The sequence below is a fragment of the Leptinotarsa decemlineata genome, unplaced genomic scaffold (genome assembly GCF_025532065.1).
Source record: "Leptinotarsa decemlineata unplaced genomic scaffold, Ldec_3_MD MMD2_tig00003192_RagTag_RagTag, whole genome shotgun sequence".
Classification (NCBI taxonomy): domain Eukaryota; kingdom Metazoa; phylum Arthropoda; class Insecta; order Coleoptera; family Chrysomelidae; genus Leptinotarsa; species Leptinotarsa decemlineata.
In genome coordinates, this window is record NW_027412582.1 from 4341419 (window position 1) to 4363877 (window position 22459).

At 36.5% G+C, this 22459-nt stretch overlaps 3 protein-coding genes across 3 annotated transcripts; all 3 read left to right on the plus strand.

Annotated features, from left to right (window-relative positions):
- The first annotated feature begins 9142 nt into the window (after positions 1 to 9142).
- Positions 9143 to 11925, plus strand: LOC141483284 (uncharacterized). The gene is made up of 2 exons (XM_074177777.1): positions 9143 to 9871; positions 10861 to 11925. The coding sequence occupies exons 1-2, from the start codon at positions 9518 to 9520 to the stop codon at positions 11431 to 11433; spliced, it is 927 nt and encodes a 308-aa protein (XP_074033878.1). The 5' UTR covers positions 9143 to 9517; the 3' UTR covers positions 11434 to 11925.
- A 3081-nt stretch (positions 11926 to 15006) lies between these two features.
- LOC141483190 (zinc finger BED domain-containing protein 5-like) lies at positions 15007 to 16073 on the plus strand. Its single transcript, XM_074177664.1, has 2 exons — positions 15007 to 15188; positions 15503 to 16073. The coding sequence occupies exons 1-2, from the start codon at positions 15007 to 15009 to the stop codon at positions 16071 to 16073; spliced, it is 753 nt and encodes a 250-aa protein (XP_074033765.1).
- A 4658-nt stretch (positions 16074 to 20731) lies between these two features.
- LOC141483191 (general transcription factor II-I repeat domain-containing protein 2-like) lies at positions 20732 to 21615 on the plus strand. Its single transcript, XM_074177665.1, has 2 exons — positions 20732 to 21155; positions 21272 to 21615. The coding sequence occupies exons 1-2, from the start codon at positions 20732 to 20734 to the stop codon at positions 21613 to 21615; spliced, it is 768 nt and encodes a 255-aa protein (XP_074033766.1).
- Positions 21616 to 22459: the final 844 nt, after the last annotated feature.

Below are 22459 nucleotides of genomic sequence, written 5' to 3' on the forward strand. Positions count from 1 at the left end.
CCTGCTCCCTCACGTACTAATGAGCCTTTGCATGTTCTCTCATGTAATAATCAGCCTTCGGCATGTTTGGATGACGAAATTCGTATGAGCCCAACATTGTCTCAAATGTGAAAGTTCTACGCCACCAGATCAAGTTATAAATAATGAGACTACTGTTAGCCTGACAGAGAATCAAGATCCTACCAATTCGCCATCTTTACTTGATCAAATGTCTAGCGCAAAGTTATATATGGAGACGCCAAGCAAGTTTTTACTACCTATAAAGGTACCTATAATTCCGGTACCTTTATACAAAAGAGGAAAGCAATTAGCTGCAGTATTGACTACCAAGGAGAATATTATTTCTAAAAAAAAGTAAAATTCAAGCTTTTCATAATATCCCATGCAAAATCATCAAACCACCTAAAAAATTGTCAAAAAAGAGGACTAGAACAGATTCAGAGGACACAGAGGGCAGTTTGACCTGTGCTTTGGATGATTCGTTGGAAGAAAAAGAAACTGAACCTATTAACAAAAAAACTAAAGGAAAAGCTATTCCAAACATACCATGCAAAAGTAGCAAAAAAACTAGGCAAGTTATGGAAAAAAGGGATAAAGCAGCTTCAGATGATATATACAGAAGTTTGGATGATTCAGTCAAAGAAAATGAGCCTAATGTTGACCAAAGAGCTGAAATAAATAGAAATGAAGAAAGAAATTAGACTAAGAGGAGTAGCAGAATTCTGCGCCCTGTTAGCAAAGCTCAAAAACAAATTTATAAAGATTTCAACACAGGCAGTCTTGCATCAGATTCTTCTTCGAATGCGTCAAATGAATGTGTGGAGTGTTTTGAAGATTTTGAGAAGACAAAGTCAAAGGTAGACTGGATACAGTGTGTCATGTGTCAAAAGTGGTTGCATGAAACCTGCACCATGTATGGAGATTATTGTAATCAATGTCAGCGTTTGAAATTGCAACATGAAAAAAATATATTAAACAATAAGTATTTTTAGTAGCTCGAAGTGCTGAGGAAAACATTCAACCGGCTCAAAGATAAAAACATAATATTTTTAAAGTTTTAATACCTAAAACGATTGTACCATTGATTAAAATTAAGAAAATGTAGAATTATTATACTTGAAGAACACCATTTTAATTTAGTACTTACCAAAGATGATTGTGCCATTTGATTGAAATCGATTAGTTTTAAAAAATAAATTATACTTTCATTACTCCCTTAGGGCAATTATCCCCCAGGCCATATTCTCGTTGCGGCATCTAACCCACACATTAGGCATCTATCCTCATTCATGAGACTTTTCTTTCAATAAAGAAGATAATATGAAATAATCTCATTTATTTTCTTCATCTATAAATACACTAACCATAACAATAGTACTATATTTTTAAATAGTTATCTATTTTGCTTAACAAGCACATTTGTAGAGGTTGGGCATCTATCCCACATTTACCCTATTCGTTTGTTGTAATGTAGGAATTTTCCCGTGTAAGGTCTCATTACAAAATCGGACAGGGAAAACGCCTCATCGCCAACAAATGTATAGGGCATCATAGTTGCAGTTGTTCCTGGAAGAAGTTGTGGCCTTGGTAGATTTGCTTGGCCCTTTTCTAACATCTTATACAACTTAGAGTTTTCAAAAATTGTACTATCGGATTCTCTTCCACATGAGCCCACTTCAATATAGTTAAACATATAGTTGGCATCGGCAACTACGAAGAGAACAACAGAATGAAATTTTTTGTAGCTGAAGTACTGCGAGCAAAAAACATTTCAGCCTTTTTCAGCCACCCTTCGGCAGTGAATTGTGACTTACATTCCTGACGGAGATTACTCCAAATAGCAGAGCAGACTCTTCTAATAATTTTCGCTACTGTTGAATGTCCGAGTCTGTACTGATAATGTAACTCAATCATACTGCAGCCACTTCCCAAGTACCTATGCGGTACTCCATCTGCAACAACAACAAGTGTTGATGAAGATGGGACACAAATCAATGAAGATCCGGATACACCCGTGGAAGAAAATCTTGCATCATTAGCACAGCCACTTGCAGGGCCATCGAGTCGTCAGAGTCCACCACCTTCAACTGACGTAACAGCTGCAAAAAACATTCCACCTAAACGAACGCACACCGCAAGTGAATTTTCCAGAATTCCGCCAGCAAAACGGCGTGCAATGGTAGAAGAAAATTTGCTAAAATTCATGAATTCTACCCCTTCAGAGGCACCAGTGCAACCGACAGATGACGATAGAAGTTTTTTCGAGTCGTTACTGCCCATCGTTAAATCTCTACCGGTTGACACAAAACTTGAGTTCAGGTGCAGTGTCATGAATAAATTGAGAGAGTTGCGAGCATCTGTGTATGGTGGTCAAAATGTACCCATTCTGATGCCTATCCAGCAACAAAACACAAATCGGCAAAAGCAACAGCAATCTCCAGAGATGTCATCGCAATATTCCTACACCGACCTGTCCCCAGCAAATCAGGAAAGTAATATGGGGTAATCATACCATACGTGGATGTCGCCACCATCAAACTCGCAACATTTTTCATATTCCTCTCCCACCACAATATGAAGGAATAAACTATTAGAAATTGGCAATGTCTATGATTTACTTTTTGAATGAAGCGATGAAATAAATTGTTGATAAATTAACGGATTACTCACCTTAATGTTACAGCCAACATCTCTACTGGGTTGATTGCAAGTCGCATAACTGTATTTTCACTTTTTATAGTATCTTCTAATTTATTACATAGTTCGTTGAACGACCGAATACTCATTCTGAAGTAATTGAAGAATTTTATCGGGTCTTCTTGTACGTCTCTAAACACTAACGAAAGCCCCTTTTAGAAGTCTAGCACTCACTAAAGGATGAACCCATAATTGTCTTTTCGAGTTCTTGTACAAGTTATGGTACGTTAAGTAAGCCACTGCAACACGCCTTGATGCATCCATGCTTGAAGTAGACAACCCACTGACGATTCGTAGTTGCGATCTCTTTCAAAAAAGCTCGCCCATGTGCATTGTGGGATGGCGATTTCGCGCCTAGAACGCCGCGTGCTCGCAGCGAGAACGCCGCGTGCTGCAGCGAGAACGCCGCGAATCCACTCGCCCATGTGCATCGAGCCTGAGACGTTTCATTCTTTCATTTTTCACAAGACAGCATGCCAAAATTGACCAGAGTAGTACCTCCTCCATGATTATCACTGATTATGAAAAATACTACAAATAAAGCAAAATAGCCTGAGTTGAGGAAGAAAAAGCGTGGAGGCTGAGAACAAATGATGATTTTTCACCGGAGATACGGAGATAACTTCGCGGACAGTTCTGTCCCCAGTTTATAAAATGACAAACTGAGCGAAATCCACAGATAACTCCGCACCATGTGGACGCTCCAACAATTGCAACGTTTTCATTCCATCTTTAAACTGCGCAAATAAAACGTTGTGCAAAATATAGCGTCTGGACCGGCCTTAACAAAGCGTGGGTTGACAGAACCAAGGTTTATAGAGAATTTACCTGGAACAGATTGGTTTAACCCATTAGTGCTCATTGGCAACATGGGTTGCCACTGTTTTCAAATCAACGGCATGTCAAATTTTGTTAGGTTATGTCTGAAATTTCATCGTGAACGTGTTGTACAAGTCTTACTCTGACATTTTGTAAAGAAAAGTATTGTATATTCCATCTGAGATTTTCTAAAGTTTACTTTGATTCTTGTGAAGTTCAGAGCTCACGAACATTCCTATAAAAATGTAAGTATAATTTGTTGTTCTCACTAAAATATTCTTATGCATCTGTTAGAATCATGTACTAAGATATATATTTCTGAGGTTTTGTGGCAAGTAGATGAATTTTGTTCTCGGTATTGTTGTACCAAGTATGTAAATTCAGATGGCAACTATAGTTGCCACCGAGCTGTTGGGTAGCCATGTAAAGATAAAATAATTTTATTTCTTAGGTCGGAACGCGAAGACGGCACGTTTACAGTTGATGAAATGCTGAATGCCTACGAAGAGTATTACGGTGAACGAATTCCTTGTTTCAGATCTATTAGTATCATTCCTCCGCATGAGCTTCCGAATGCTGATACAGATGAAGACTCTGATTTGTCTGATGATGAAGTGGAAGGAAAGCCAGCACATTTGCCTGGCCGTATACTTCGAAGTAAGGCTATGGTTACTTTTGAAGAATCACAGGAAGAGCAGAATGAATATACTCAATCTGAGCAAAATCTATATACTCAAATAGAAGATATTGTGAATTCTCAACCTGAGCAGAATGATGACATTCATATGGAAGAAAATGGGGATCCCGAACCTTCTACTTCAAAGCGCGTTCGTCTGCAGAAGAAGAAAAAAGTCCTGCCATCAAAATCAACTTGGTCTTCAAACAAACAACATGTCTGGAAACTGCCATCTATAGAGAAACTTTGCGAACCACTCACTATAGACTTTCTGAAGAACACTGTTGCTTCGCCTTCAGATGCCTTCAAGTGTTTTTTCACTGACCAATTGGTGAACCATATCGTTACACAAAGTAATCTTTATGCCGGCCAAAAAGGAGAGCATCACGTGAATATCTCCTCCGAAGAGATTTATAGAGTGTTGGGCATTATGTTATTGAGTGGATATCATAAGTTACCTAACAAGCGTATGTACTGGCAAGAAGATCAGGACTGCAACGTGACCATCGTTTCGGAGGCAATGCGCAGACGCAGGTTCGAAGAAATCTTACGATATATTCACCTGAATGATAACACAAATATTGACACCGATAGTTTTTATAAAGTAAAACCTCTTTTTGATTATTTGAATGAGTCATTCAAGCAAGTTCCACGTGAAGGTTCTCTTTCAATTGACGAAAGTATCATACCATATTTTGGCCGTCATCACGCGAAACAGTTTATTCGCGGAAAACCTATAAGGTTTGGGTTCAAGATGTGATTGATAGCTAAGCCGAATGGATATATAATGCATGTAGAACCTTACTGTGGATCAAACACCAAATTGCCTGATACTGGTCTTGGTCAGGGAGGTGATTTGGTAATTGGTTTGGTGGATCACCGCAATGTTCCCAAAGGAACAAAACTATATTTCGACAATTTGTTCACTTCAGTTTCTCTTCTGGAAGAGTTATGTAAAAGGGAATTGGGAGGAACCGGTACTCTACGAGAAAACAGAATAGGCAAAGCTATGAATTTATCACCCAAGAAAGAATTCAAGAAGGTTGAAAGAGGAAAATTTGTAACTGTTGGAAATAGAAAACTGATCGCAGTTTCCTGGAATGGCAATTCTGTGGTTACCGTTCTGTCAAACTGTGATGAAGTAAATCCACTCAGGAGTATTCAGAGATATAGTCGTACTGAAAAAAAAAGATAACTGTGAAAATACCTAACCCAATATCTCAATACAATTCAAATATGGGAGGGGTTGATCTCAATGATCAATTCACAAGTACCTACAAGACAAGAATAAGAATCAAGAAATGGTGGTGACCTATGTTTGCTTGGAGTGTGGATAAATGTTGCGTACAAGGATGGCTCCTCTATAGACAGCTAGGATACGATATGCCACTTTTGCAGTTCAGAAGACAGGTTGTTCTGCAATTATTAAATTTATATGGTACTCCTGCTATCAGACCTGGACCATCATCATCTTATTCAAGCTCTGTTTCCCTTCATGACATAAGAAGAGACAGAAGGAATCACCTTATTGTGAAAGGAGAGTCAAAGTACAGGCGGTGTAAGATGTGTCACAACCGTACTGTATACCTCTGCTCAAAATGCAAAATGCCACTTCATTCCGAATGTTTTGAACCATTCCATAATATGTAATATGCTAGAGTGTAGTTTTGTATAATAAATAAAATGAATGATCAAACTTTTTGTTTATATGAATCTTCAAATAATATTCTTTATAATATCACCTGTTAACATACTTTAAATGCCCTAAAGGCTCGGTGGCAACTCAGGTTGCCAAGCGTTTCTGGAGTCCTTGGAAAGGAAATATTTTTTTATATATTTTTCAATTGCTCGAGTGATTATATAGTAGCAGAATAGACATTGCAATATCAATAAATTCGACATTTTTAGTTCTGAGCACTAATGGGTTAATGGTTTTATGAAGCGAAATCCCAATCTTACCATAAAACTGGCCGAAAATACGAAACGAGTTCGAGTAGCGTTAAGCTACGAGTCAGTGGAAGATTATTTCTGAAATTTAAAAAATGTCATAAAGGATATTCCATATTCTAATATTATCAATTATGACGAAACGAATTTCGTAGATGACCCCGGTGCTGTGAAAGTAGTTTTTAAAAAAGGCACTAAACATGCACATAGGGCCATAGATAGCACGAAAACTAGCACTACGGTCATGTTTGCGATATCAGGGGACGACACGATGCTTCCACCGTACATTGTCTATAAGGCAAAACATTCGTATGTGGGATGGACTGAAGGGGGTATAGAAGGGGCCAGATACAATCGCACTCTCAGCGGGTGGTTTGATTCCACCATCTTTGAAGACTGGTTCTATTCTATTGCTTTGCCGCACTTCAAAAAGCTAGACGGAGATAAAAGTTCTGATCGGAGATAATTTAAGTAGCCACGTCACTGTAAGCGTAATACGAGAATGCGAAAATAACAATATTAGGTTTTTCCTACTTCCACCAAACTCGACATACCTGCTACAACCTCTAGATGTAACTTTATTCCGACCTCTTAAGGCTGCATGGAAAAAGGTATTAGAAACATGGAAGTTGAAAAATAGAGGAGTGCTTCCCAAAACTGTACAGTACAACTTCTCTAGTTCGGACACTCGCTGATTCGGACACTCCAGTAATCCGGCGTTCCTAGGTGTCCGGATATTTTACCTCTCTAGTCCGGACAAATGAATGTTTTCAATACGAATCGATATTGAACGCGGATTTTTCCTTTTTAAACTTGTCAAAACCAATATTGTTCGCAACCTAACGGGTTTGGCGCCTTTGGCGGTCAGTTGTCGTTTAGTTACCGTGCGTCGTGTGTCAATCTTAAAAAAAAAATGGCGCCAAATAAACGACCGCATAATACAGTTACTCTTGCGGAGAAACGTAAAATATTAGATTTTCTTGATAAGGTGAGAAGCATACGCCATGTGGCTGAGAAATTTAACGTTCCAAAATCAACTGTAAGTGATATAAAGAAAAACAAAACTAAAATAAGAAGATTTGTGTCGGAGTCATTCAGTGGAGCAGGTATGTATGATTTAACTTTTATTGCAGGTAATGTTATTATGAAACATAATGTTTTCAGGTAAAAGGCAGGTTATCCGAAAGGGAGAACATCCCGAAGTTGAAGCTGCTTTATATGGATGGTTTCTACAGCAGCGTAGTGCTCATGTACCTATTTCTTCTGAGATTTTGCGAACGAAAGCTAAACAATTTTATGAAAGAATAAGTGGGAAGAGTGATTTTTTTGCGAGTTCAGGTTGGCTTGACAAATTCAAAAGAAGGCACGGAATACGCTTTCTTAAAGTGTGTGGTGAAAAACTTTCCAGCGATGTAAGTGCTATAGTACCATTTCAAGAAAAATTTCTAGCTGTGGTTAATGAAATGAAGCTAAGTCGTGAACAAGTTTATAATGCTGATGAATCAGCGGCCTTTTGGAGAGCCTTGCCGGACACTACGTGGGTTCATGGTCAGGAACAATCAGCTCCAGGGCGAAAAATATCTAAAGATCGCGTAACATGTATGCCCTGTTGCAATGCGGCTGGAACTCATAAGTTACCCCTTTTAGTTCTTGGAAAATCCGCAAATCCAAGGGCATTTAAGAATGCTACTTTACCTGTCAACTACAAGGCAACCAGCAAAGGTTGGATGACCAGGACATTGTTCTTCGAATGGTTTAAGACTTGCTTTATACCCGACGTCAAACGTTTTTTATCGGATGTTAACCGACCTCATAAAGCATTGTTACTTGTAGATAATGCTCCATCTCATCCACCTGAGACAGAAATACATTTCGATCCTGATTTCAGAGTCATGTTTTTGCCGCCCAACTGCACAGCAGTTTTACAGCCATTGGATCAAAACTTAATACAAAACATAAAAATAGCATACAGAAAGAGGCTACTAAATCACATTATCGCTCACGAAGGTGACGATTTAGTTACAGTTTTGAAGCAATTTAATTTAAAAGATGCACTTGTTAATCTAGATATTGCTTGGAAGTCCATATCTGAAAAAAATATCCAAAAAGTTGGATAGCATTATGGCCGAACCAAAGAACTGATGCAGAAGAAGAGGAATCTGATGAAGAGAACATTCCACTTTCAGAACTTCAAAGACGACTTTGTCAAATAAACGAGGAAGATTTAAAAACCATTACCGCTTCCTTGCTTGTGATAGATCCTGAGAACAATTTGGATCGGGAAGATATTGTTGAATGGGCTTTAGGCAAAAATGAAGTCATTGTTGATTTGACTGAAGAGGAGTTAATAGGTGATGCGCTAAAATCTAAGGATGCAGAGAGCAATGAAGATTTAGATGGGAATATTGAGATTGTTGTCACTAAAGTGAAACACAGCGATGCTGTAAAAGCATTAACATTGGGAATTCAGTGGGCTGAAGAAAACAACTTACCAATGCACGAAATTTTGCTTTTAAAAACGTGAAAGAAAAAGCGACTGAATTAGCAAGCTCTAAGACAGTTCAGAAAAAAATTGATAGTTTTTTCAAAACCGTTTAAACTTGCATTTCTTTGTCTTGTATTTGTAATTTATGTTTTGTCCTACATAATGTATTTTTATTTCTATTTAATGTTTGTGTATCTGCGTGGACATACAGGATGTGTATGTACATATGTACATACATATTTGTTTATACATACTTATTATGTATATATGTATATTATAATTTGAAATATCAACATAATCTTCTTTGTAATTAGGGTACAATGATTTATTTATACCTAGAAAAAAGCTATGTACATAGTATGTACAATGTACATATGTATATTAGAATAAAACTATTGAAATATTAATCCAGTTATCCGGACACCTCGCTAATCCGGCGCTACTTGGAAAGATATGTGTCCGGATTATCGAAATTGTACTGTATTTCCAAAGCTTCTTAAGGAGACTGTAGAGTCTGTTGGTCTCAGATCTCAAGCCAACTCTATTGCAGGGTTCAAAGCATGTGGCATCGTGCCATTCAATCCGGACGCTGTACTTAAGCCGCATTTTCACGTGTCAAGTAGCTAAAGCGAGTTACTAAAGCAAGTAACTAAATTTAGTAACTTGTATGGTGTAAACAACTTGATTTAGTACTTGCGCAAGTACATAATTTAGTAAACTGTTTAGTCAAGTGAATAGAAAAAGTTCTATTTACTTGAGCAAGTTGCCTCTCCCACCTTCGCTTTCTAGCAACTACCAAGCCGACTAAACAAGTGTAGACAGCTCAGTTTAGGCAAGTTCATAGTACAGACTGCAAGGTTGGTTGTGTTTTAATTTGGTGGCGTGTTTTGAAAATGTCTCGTTGGAGTGAAGCGACTACAATAAAGTTTGTAGAAGAGTATCGGGAAAGGCGATGTCTATGGGATACAAAGGCTGTGATTTATAAAAATAAACAAGCTCGGGACGCGGCGTATAAGGAAATTGAGGAGATCATGGGAATAGAAGGATTCGGAGTGCCTGAAATCAAGAACAAAATACGGGCGTTGAGGTCAACTTATTCTCAAGAAAAAAAGAAAATAAGGGACTCGATGAAGTCTGGAGCAGGAGCGGAGGATATTTATGTCCCCAGTGTGAAATGGTTCAAGGAAATGGACGCATTTTTACGTAATATAGAGGATAATAAGAGGCCCACGCAGGATAATTTCAATGTAGGTATATTATAGTAGTGTTCATATGATAGGTAATTAATCCGTATACGTGTTTTCCCGTCCCGAAAGTATCAACTTGTAATAAATTAAAGCAATACATCTCTCCAGCTATGTAACCAAATACGGAATAAGTATGTACATATTATAATATTAATATTAAAGTAGGTATAGTCAAAATATCATCCGTTGCTGCCATGGCACCGCACCTTCGCCCACAAAGTACTGGCAGAGTCGATCTCGCAGTTCTCTTGCACGTCGTGACGAATGATTACTCCCCAAAGGTCTTATTGACGGCAAGGGTATATTACTGTCATTTCTCCAAGAACCTGGTCTAATCTGACCGCGTTCTCTATCTTCTTCATCTAACGATCCATTTGGTGTGTAAGTGTTCTGAGAAGTGATTCGCAAATAATTGTGTAGTGCGCAACTGGCCTTGATAATTTTGTCCACAGTTTCTGGTAAGCATGCCATAGGCTTTTCAAAAATGCGAAATCGGCTAAGCAGAATTCCGAACGCATTCTCTACTATCCGTCTTGCCCGTGAAAGGCGGTAATTGAAAATTTTCTGATTTTCCGACAGTGTTACTTTTGAATAGGGTTTCATCAGATAAGTTTTCAATGAAAATGCATCGTCACCTACGATGAAACCACCATCTGGTAATAAACCATTCTCTAGGGCTTCAAATAAAGATGATTGTTGGAAAACCCCACCATCGGATTGTCTTCCAGAACATCCAACATTAATATAGGAAAAACAATAGTTGTCATCTACCAGAGCTAACAGAATAATGCTGTGAGTACCCTTATAATTGAAGAATTCACTACCACAATTTGCCGGCGCATGAATCGTCACATGTTTCCTATCAATCGCACCGTAACATTTGGGGAAGTTCCACTTCAAACGAAACCCCTTTTCAATAACGTTCCATTCTTCTTGGGACTCCGGTACCTAAAATACATAATACGGTATATCTATTTGTTCTATTTCAGATGCAACGCGAAGAAGCAGTTGACGAACAACAACAACAAGATGAAGAGGCAATAATGACTGCCAGACAGGAAAAGTCTCAGGAACCACCACAGGAAAAGTCTCAGGAACCACCACAGGAAAAGTCTCAGGAACCACCACAGAAAAAAATCAGAGCTACGGCAAAATTGAGACAGGTTACTGCAGTAGTTAACGACCTAAAAAAAATAACCGAAACTATCACACATGAACCTGCCAATGAACATGAATACATAGCTTTTGGTCGCAGTGTTGCTGCACAATTAATGACGTTAACTGCTTTTTCTGCAATAAAAGCACAGGAACGTATTCAGTCTGTTCTTACCAGTTTTAAACTCCAAGACCTCCAGAGTATTCGGTACGACACAGACACACATACCAGCAGTGCTAACGCCCCATCTGCCATCTCTACACCAATGCAGTCCCCTACATATTCCGACATGCCTTCTTCGTATAGCGATGGCTTCAGCACTATAATCCATGCAGAAGCAAATCTTACCTATGACGACGATATTAGAAGATCACAGATGATAGCACATGCTTTTTCCAATATTTAACATGTTTTGTTCATCAACAACTTGTTCGCAATAAAAATATTCAAAAAATACATACCTTTATATATTTTCTCAGACTTTCAAAAATAGCATCACACACCTCGGGTATAAATTTGGAGATTGCAGGTGTTGACACACGAAATAACCTCTGCAACGTTCTATAACTATTCCCTGTGGCTAAATAGGACAATGTGATTTCCAATTTTATTCTAGCTGGAACAGCCGATCTCATTACAGTGTCGTATTTCGTAATTTGATGCGCAATTTGAGCCAGCAATATTTCAAACTGTTCTTGAGATATCCTCAGACAATTTCTATATTCTGGTGCGTCTTCAGCTGCTAATTCTCTTAATAACGTAGATGAAGCACCATATCTTTCTCTTCTACTCAGCCATTTACGTACCCAGCAACGCTTCTTTTTGTTTTTGTTCATTTCTTCTGCAAGTATTTCGGATACTTCGCCACATAACGTCAATATACAATTTCGCACTGCTGCACGCGTCACTTTTCCTGCCATGTTTAATCTGTACTAAACAACTAAACAACAAAGCAGGTACCTACACATGTGAACGCTCACTAAAACGAACGGACTAAATTTTAGTTACTTGCTTTAGTAACTCGCTTTAGCTACTTGACACGTGAAAATGCGGCTTTACGATACCCTTGAAACATCATGGACAGGTGCTATAGTAGACAATCTTGAACAACTTCGGACAGGTCCATTAAATACTATAAAACGAGGAAAAAAACTGAATGCATCTGCAGGAAAGAGCATAGGGACATCGGATGTGCTAATAGCTGAATCCAGATGCACATCACAAAACATCAACACCAGAAGTGACAGCGAATCAGAAGAACCTGAGCAAGCTGAAAATAAGAATATAAGTGACATTGAGTCAGAAAAAGAATTGGATTTAGAGATTGTGGAGTCAGAGAAGTCATTCAGAGAAGAATACGAAATAGGAGAACCCTCTACCATAAGCAAAAGCTTGGCAGATGAACAAAACTCTGAAACTTTTATTGTAAACGATTACGTATTAGTGAAATTCAAAACGAACAAAAGAGACAGACACATTTCATTGCCAAGATTGAAACTATCTCAGGTAAAGAAATTACTGTTAATACAATGCGCAAGAAGGAGTCAAAGAAAGAGTTGTTTTTTGTATATCCGCAAATTCCGGACCTATCAATAATTACATTAGAGCAGATTAAACGAAAGGTTAACTTGAAAGGAGAAAAACGTGGAAGGCACAACTTTCATCTTCGCGAAGAACAAGGTCTTCTGGAATGAGTTTTAATTATTTATATTCTTTTACCAAAGCTATTTTTTATAGCTAAGAATTTTATATTTTTTGTTGTATTTTATTGAAGTGTTGACTGAACTTATCTACATACCAATGTGAAATTTTTCGTAGATAGGTATTAAAATTTGTGATTAAATTATGTTCCTATGTTTTTCTATCATTTTCAGTTGTTTTGTTAAGTTATTTTAAATAAAGATTACATGACTATCAAAAAAAGAAGCATTTTTCTATTTTTTGATGGATTCATTTAACTAAAAAAAGAAAAAACATGTTTTTTTTATTGTACGTAGATCGACTTTACCCTTTGAGAAGAAAAAGTCGATTTTTCTATACTTTAAAACGGGTGATCGACTTTTCTTTACTTTACTGAATAAAAATAAAAATTGAATGGGAAAAGTTACAAAAATAATAATTGGTTCATCAGATGGTTTAATGTTTGAGGTATCTTTATTTTCGATATCATTTAAAAAAATTCAATCGTTTAGGCGCTAGGATGAAAAAACCTTTATTTCTGATCGACTTTACCCCGTTTGACGGTATATTTTGACAGATTTTTCTCATCTGTACCTTCACTTGAGAGATTGAATCCAATAGGACTTCATGGAACCGGCACAATTATGATGAACCGAATTCCTGAGAGAAAAATCATGGACTTCAAGCAAGATCGTAAAATGAAACGTGGCGAATCCCAACAATTCGTTGATAATGATACGGTTGTTGTAAAATGGATGGATAATAAATCCGTCTTAGTAGCATCCAATTGTACATCTGGAGATGATTCTTGTCTCATCAACAGATGGGATAAAAATTTGTCAGCATTTACAGATGTCAGATGCTCAAAAGTAATCGCAAATTACAACAAGAATATGGGAGGTGTGGATATTCTTGACCAGTCCATAGAATACTACCGGACTTTCATAAAAACGAAAAAATGGACTCTAAAAGTCATACTCCATTTTTTTGACCTATCGGTTTCGGATGATTGGCGATTGTACGTATTAGAATCAATAGCAACATGAGTACCCAAAAGTAAAATAATGGACTTGGAGTTTCGAATGCAGGTGGCAGATGGTCTAATCCAGGGTTTCTCAACCGGTGGTACGCGGGGACATTTCGGGTGGTACGCAGTCATATATTAATAATCACAATAAAAACTGTTGACTGTTGAATGTGAATAACAATAAATTTACAGTTACGACGCAACATTTCTGCGTTAAGAACACAATTCCTACACCTGTGTTTTACATAGAATAGTGGCAGTTTGACGCTGACCTTGGCGCTACACAAACAACCCGAGTGACTCAATTCCTTCTCCCACTCCTCACCCTCCGCCACTGATCACGATCACGACCATCCCACCACGTCAGTTTTTTTTTTGACGATGGCATGAGCTGGTGTCACGTTCTCTTGTGTTACTTTCTCACCCAGTAGTTTCATTCTGATGCCAATGTTAGCTGTTTTTCGATTGTGTTCCATGAAGTGAAGTTTAGTTTTAGTTTTTGGTAGTAATTCAGCATTAGTTTTTAATGGACATAATGAAGCGATATTTGACTAACCCCTCCACCTCTAAGGACAGTTAAAAGAAGATTAAACCTCAGCCAAGTCGTAAGTACGATGCAGCGTATTTACAGTTAGGTTTTATAGTAAAACCTGGCACAGAAAATAACGATATTCCTATTCCACAATGTGTTGTATGTTCAGAAACACCTTCAAATCAGAGCATGAAGCCTTCCTTACTAAAGCGGCACCAGACTAGTAAGCATCCCGATTTGGTTGACAAACCTATTGAATTTTTTCAAAGAATATCTGAATTGTCTAACAGAGAAAATCGTTGCATGGCAAAATTTGTAAATACAGACAAAAAACTGGTCAAAGCATCGTACCTTGCCAGTTATAGAATAGCTAAAGAAGAGAAGCCTCATACAATTGGCGAAACACTTTTACTTCCGGTCGCTAAGGATATGGTCGAGGCAGTATTAGACGAAAAGGCAGCAAAGGAAATCGAGAAAATTCCGCTGTCTTATGACACAGTAAAGAGGCGAATTGTTGAGATGTCTTCGAGTATTGAAGAACAGCTTTTACTTCAACTGCGCGAATGTAATCATTTTGCACTGCAACTAAACGAAAGCACAGACATAAAAATATGGCGCAGCTTCTCGTATTCATACGTTTTCATTATCAAAGTGAAGTAAAGGAAGAATTTTTATTTTGCAAACCTCTTGAATCAAACACTAAAGCTGAGGACATATTTAATGTCATAAATGAGTACATTATGAAAGCAGGAATATCATGGTTTAAATGTGTTGGTTTGCGCACGGACGGAGCAAAAGCTATGTCGGGTCATTTGAGTGGATTAGGAGCAAGAATAAAAAAAGTTGCTCCAGAATGCCAAAGTACTCACTGCGTTATTCACCGAGAAGCTTTGGCTTCCAAGGGTATGCCTGCCAACCTTAAGTTTGTTTTAACGGATAGCGTGAAGGTCATTAATTTTATTAAGGCCAGGGCTCTTAATTCACGGCTTTTCTCTTTGATGTGTGAAGATATGGGTGCAAAATATCAAACTCTCCTCCTACATACCGAGGTTAGATGGTTGTCACGAGGCAAGATCCTAACTCGTCTATTTGAACTGAGGTCAGAAGTCTTTAGGTTTTTAAGTGAACAAAATCATGACATGAAACACTTGTTCAATGATGAAGAATGGCTATCACGATTGGCGTATTTGGCTGATATTTTTGATAAGCCTAATATGTTGAACATGGGACTTCAAGGGCCGAGTACAACAGCGATAAAATATCATCCTTCAAGAAAAAGTTGGTTCTGTTTCGCTCTCAAGCACAGGACAAGGATTTCTCTGCATTCCCTATTCTTGCTGAATTTTTGGAAGAAAATGATATTTCTCTGAAGCCAGAAGTGACTGATATCACTAGTCATATGGAAGCCCTTCAAACGAGTTTTGATAAATATTTCAATCAAGATTTTTCTAAATATGAGTGGATTAGAAATCCATTTTCAGAGAAATTTCCTAGTTACTCAAATGAGTGTTTCATCGACCTTACAAGTGACAGCTCAATGAAAGATGCGTTTAAAGAAAAATCTTTAATAGACTTTTGGATGGGGACAAAAACTGAATATTCATCAGTGTTCAAGCAAGCAATAATCTTTTTACTTCCATTTGTAACCTCGTACTTATGTGAATCAGGCTTTTCAGAACTGCTATATATCAAAAATAAATACAGAAACCGCATTAGTGTTGAAGAGGACTTACGAATCAAGTTGAGTTCAATTGACCCAGATATAGAAAATTTGGTCAAGGACAAACAACAACAGGGAGCTCATTAGGATCTGTTTAAATTTAAATGACTGTGTTCAATGAACTAATTTAAGATTTTTTTTAATGTACGAAACATTTCATTTTGTATCTAAGTAAATTCTATGTACATACATACAGTTGTAGAATGCATTTTTATTTTCCTAAACATGACCAAATGTTAATTATATATAATTATTTATAAAAATAAAAATGGTACGTCAAAATATCTGAAAATTTCAAGTGGTACGTGGTTATTAAAAGGTTGAGAACCTCTGGTCTAATCAATGCACCAGGACGTAAAAGAAGATCTGACACTGATGAACAAGTTGAGAACCTGTGCCCGAATACGTCTAAATTTCGTCGACCGAACCCACCTTCTTTGCCCAAAAGGTATGATGGGTATGACCACCTTCCATCCTTCGATGAAATAAACAGCCCAAGAGCATGCAGGATGGAAGGTTGCAAAAGTAGGTCTAAGATACTTTGTTTGTCTAGGAAACCAAACTGTTTTTCAGCGTACCATACAAAATAGAAAGTTCCAGAGTGAGAAAAGTGTTCACCAAATAATGTTTGATTGTTTTTGTTTTAGGGAGATTTAGTTTTCTTTAGGAAGAATATTTATTTTTTGTTATAATTTGATTTATCATGAGTAAGTTGCAATTTGATTAAGGCTGACTGCTTAGAGTTCCTACCATCATAAATAATAAATACGAATATGTTTCTATGAAAAATATTTTTTCATGAATTATTTTACCTTGAAAGTCTGAGACCGTCACGATTGTGCACTAAACTAACTTAAGCCTGAACGTCACGACAGTGCAGGGTCCCCCCGCGCTAAGAGGGGGAAGGGCGATTTTTTAAATTATTTTTTTGGAGTACCTTATACGGTAATAAAAGATATTCAGTAGTCAAAAGTCCAAATTTCACAAAATTAACAATCCGTCCTGAAAGGGTTATCACAATCTGTTGTGACTAATATATTAGAGATGGAGGAAACGTATTCGAAGAATATGGTATCTCCACATAGTTCAATGAATCAGAACAGTTCGGATGATGACTTTGAGAGACGTAAAAGAAAAAAAGGGAGGGGGGAAAAAAGGTAATAAAGAAGGCGAAGCAGTCTAAAAAGTCTAGCTTGAAGTCGCCATCTAGAAGGATGCACACGATGAAACATGAAAAAAGGGATAAAGACAAGTCGATAAAAGTGAGAGAGATGGAAGTCGTAGCAGGACCTTCTAGATCAGTCCAAGAGGTAATTATCATTACTCAAACGCGACATCTACTACTCATCACATCAATTTATTCCACAGGTTCAAGTGATCAATCCTGAATACGAGGATGTTAGTCCAGGATCTACACCGCCCCCAACGTAACGCTTGACCTCGAAAAATCAGATGATTGGTTTTCATTTATGAGATCCAGGAGAGACAAATTTTTAGAGATATATCACGTTTACAATGAAATTGTAATTGATCGAGGAGTTCGGAATAACTAAATGTCGATACTCTTTCGATGAAGCAAAAGATTGGAGTAAAGTTGATATCAGGAAAAATAGAAAAACGATCAGAAAAACGATTGATAAAAGTAAGGCTATTGCACCAAAAAATTTCGATAACATTCAGGAACAGCTACCATTTATTCCCGAAAACCATATTCCCGAAAACCACAGAGGATTCTATCATAATCTAACAAGAGGAGAAAACTGAAAGAACTATTATTCTTAATGTGCTACATCTGCAAGTTATTTTGAAAAATGCCTTCAACAATAAAATTATTCACTTACGACTTTCTTGTTTTATTTAAAATCACTTTACTGGTTATGAGGAATTCGGAAAAAGGTGTCAACTCATTTTTTTTCAGTATTTCCAATTTTTCTGGAACCATGGACATTAATTCAAGCAACTATACCCACCACAAGATTTTTGAAAGCACTTCATTGCCATGTAATGCAAAAAATATTATTGACATATGTTTGGATAAAAAGTTCCAGTTTTTATTAATCAAATCGATTTTTCTATAATTCCTCAATATTGAGTTAACACCTTCTTGCACCAAGGCTTCAATTGATAGATGGTAAAAGTAATAATAATAATATTTCCACAAATTAGTTTGCACATCAACATTGTGATAATGCAAATAAAAAAGCGAAAAACGTCAGTGAATTCGGGTAGACTGTAAATATTGAAGAAGAAACTAAGTAACGAAGTATTGAAATCCCAGTTCAACAAAATCATTGAAGCTGAATTCCATATAATTTCTCACAGAAAAACTTATATAATGTCGGAGAATTCAACTCCAAGCAACTCATTTTCGAATATTTGCTATAATCAAGTGATAATGGAAATCAACTCTGCATAAATATTCAAAAAAGCACCACTGACCAAAATTGTTAAGTGTAATGTTTTCCTGAAAAACAATAAAAATCAGTAACAGTAAAACAATATCCCTGTCTAAATAAAACAAATATTCTTGTATCCTCGAATACAACTGCAAGAAAATATTTTCCTCCAAAGTTGGACCAGTAATGAAAATCAAAACACTTCTCAGCTATATTACCTTCGTAAAAATATGAACATGATGTCAAAATAATTTCTGACATCTAGTCCTGAATACATTAGAGTAGATACAGCAGTAATTATAAAAATGTCGAATAATTCAACTACATGTATTCATTTTGAAAATTTGCTATGATCAAGAGGTAATGGAAATCAACTCTGCATAAACATTTAAAAAAGAAACCAGCAATGACCAAAATTGTTCAAGTATAAGGTTTTCCTGAAAGAGAAAAAACAACAATAAAACAATGCTCATGAAATACAACAAATATTCCTGTATCCTCAAATACACCTGTGATTATTTTCCTGGCTGGTAAAATTAAAATCAAAACACTTCCCAGCTATATTACCTTCGTAAGAATGTGAACAGAAAATATAGGAAAAAAATGTATGACTGAAAACATCAGTTAACCTTAGCCTTGATTGGTTTTTGTCGTTTTTATGGTTTTGGTTTCTATTGAACAAGGTTGAAAATGTATATTTGCATGTATATTACATAATTTCAACTGAAAAAAGATCAACCAAAATTATTCCATAATAAAAAAAATCAAACACTTTCATATCTTCAACCCTTTCATAAGGATAACTTTCTCATTTATCAAAAGAAATGCTTTAAAATAGCGATTATTCTGAGATTACTGAATATAGTCCAAATTAACTGCAATGTGAGGATCAAGAAATCATGTATAAACATTCAAGAAAGAAAGCACAAATGACCAAAATTGTTCAAGTTTAACCCTAGATCGCTTGTTATATCAAATCTGATCCACCCTTTTCAAATGTATATTTCATATGATGTTCCTTAAATTCTAGCTGCGAAACGCCACATATCATATCCACTACATATTTATGAACATCGACATTAGGGTCATTTTCGTAATCAGGAAAGAATATTGACGTAAACTGTTTTTTCACAGTGTACCTTTCAGTCCACTGTTGCCACAGCTACCCCGTACGGGGTAGTTCTACCCCTCTCGCTCCCCTCAAGTAAATCTACCCCGCTCAGATATAAAGCAAATGAATATGCAAAAAAAATTGAAAAAATTAACAAATATTCAGGTTTGATTTTGAATCTACCGCGTTACACGAGCCGAGTACCCTTGGCAACGTTGGTATAGACCATGGATGCAAAGACCGGGGCCCGCCGATCGAATACTGATGGCCCGCCGACAGCAAAAATAATACTCTCGTACATTCGAAGAATATTTAATTCTATTCCAGAATAAAACCAAAAAAAATATGTTCGAAAAGTAATTTGAATCTCGCGCGCGCGCTATTTGAATCTAGCGCCCAAAAATGCTAAGTCAAGTAACATCGCTTGCCGCCTTTATATAAAGTTCAAAATAGTAGAAATAGAGAAATCAAGAATTTTCTATCGCGGTGTGAGCAAGCGAGATAGCAATAGTCCCGAATTCCGGATTGCTCGCGTAGGTACGAGTAGATACACGAAGCTTCCAGAGTAGCATGCGCGGTATAAAAGAGTAGAATGCGCGGTATAAAAGCCACGCTAACCGCAGCGACCGACAGTTCTGTTTTAATTTGAGTGAAATGTCAACAGAAAGAAATAAGCGCGAAAATACAAAGCGAAGTAATAAGTGATTGAGAATAAGTGCAGTTCAATAGTGTTTTGGGACGGCAATATTTCTAGTGTAGATTTTAACTCGACTAGCCGGTGTCATATATTTTGATCCACATTCAACGTAGATTTCCTGTTAACCCGTCAAGTGCCGTGTATAATTGTGTTGTGAAATCGTAAGTAAAACTCTATTATTAATAAGTGTTTCCCTACCTATTTAATCAATTTTAATCAAATTTAGCTTTAATGTTGGCCAAATATTAAAATAAAACAAAGAAATTACTATTTTTATCAGAATTTCTCTAACTGTAATAATTACGTCATTATTTCAGATATAAAATCTGTATGAAAATCTTAAAATTTCTGAGAAATTTAATCAATTATTTTTGATAAAATTACGTCATTATTTCAGATATAAAATCTGTATGAAAATCTTAAAATTTCTGAGAAATTTAATCAATTATTTTTGATAATCTAAAAAAGAATGGGTAATTTAAGTAGATACTGTAATTGTTTTTAGGTGCTGTGTTAATCCTAGCCAGGATTAGAACGCAAAATGGAGAAGCCAGGACCTAGTAAAAAACGTAAGGTTAAAGATGAAAATCGGCAGTTTCAAGAAATTTGGACTGAGAAATACTTTTTTGTATGGTCACATAACAAAGTCGTTTGTTTAATTTGCAAGAATTCTGTTGCGATTGCAAAGGAATATAATGTAAAAAAGCACTATGAAACGCAGCATCCTTCTTTTACCAAGTTTACAGGCGAATTAAAAAAGCAAAAAATGTTGTCTTTAAAACGGGAGATTATTGGTCAGCAAGCTATGTTTACAAAACCCATTCAAGATTCAGAAACAGCTACAGAAGTTAGTTATGAAATTTCTCGAATGATAGCAAAGCGAAGTCGTCCCTTCAATGATGGCGATTTTGTAAAAGAATGCATAGAAATTGCCGCTAAGAAAATGTGTCCAGAAGCAGCAAAAAGTTTGAGAAAATTCAACTGAATCGTATGACTATCCAAAGACGAATTATATCTTTGTCAGGTAATATTGCGGAACAATTAATTGAAAAAACTAAGATCATTGAATTTTTTTCATTAGCGCTCGACGAATCCACTGATATTAGTTCCACAGCTCAACTTCTCATATTCATACGAGGTGTTACTCAAGATTTTGAAGTCTTAGAAGAGTTATTCGGAATGTGTTCATTGAAAGGTCAAACCAAAAGAGTTGATATACTCAATGTACTTTTGGATGAGTCTTCAAAAACTGATTTGGACTTATCAAAATTATCGGGAGTTGCGACTGACGGTGCTCCTTCGATGATTGGTGTCAATTTCGGGCTAGTTACTTTGCTGAAAAAGCATCTGCAAGGAAAAAACATAAACGCTGAAGATCTCATGCAGTTTCACTGCATTTATACACCAAGAAACCCTCTGTTCTAAAAAAATTGAATTTCAAAATGTCATGAAAGTGGTAGTTTCGACTGTAAATTTCATAAAATCACGAGGACTCAATCACAGACAATTCAAACAATTCCTTGATGACATCGAAAGCGAATACGGAAATTTACTGTATTATACAGAAGTAAGGTGGCTAAACCGTGAATTGACACTGGAACGATTTCTAAATTTAATAGAAGAAATTGGAATATTTCTGGCGAAAAAGCAAAGGGATGTCCCGGAACTTAAAAATCCTGATTGGTTGTGTGATTTGGCTTTTTTAGTTGACATTACAAATCATTTGAATGTCTTGAACAACACACGGCTTCAAGGCAAAAATCAACTGATATCTCAGCTCTACGCTCATGTATCATCCTTTCAATGCAAACTGACACTTTTCAGATCACAATTGAATTCTGGAAATTACATTATAAATTTCCGAATTATAAGAAAATGGCTGAAAAATTCAACAAAACTGCGATTAATTTCAGTTTTGTAGAAAAGCTAGATATTTTGATTCAATCTTTTCAAGACAGATTTTCGGAGTTTAAAAAAGTGAAACCTCTGTTGGACATATTCAGCAATCCATTCACGATTTCAGTTGAAAATGCGCCAGAGTCAATGCAGTTAGAAATTATCGACATTCAAAACGATCAAGATTTACGCAACAAATTCAACGAAGGAGACTTGCTGAACTTTTACCGCTGCATTGATAAAAATATGTACGAAAAGTTGCGCATAAACGCTCTGAAATGTGCCAGCTCATTTGGTTCTACCTATATATGTGAACAAACTTTTTCAATACTAAATAATAATAAAACAAAAAAATCGAAACCGCCTTGCAAAT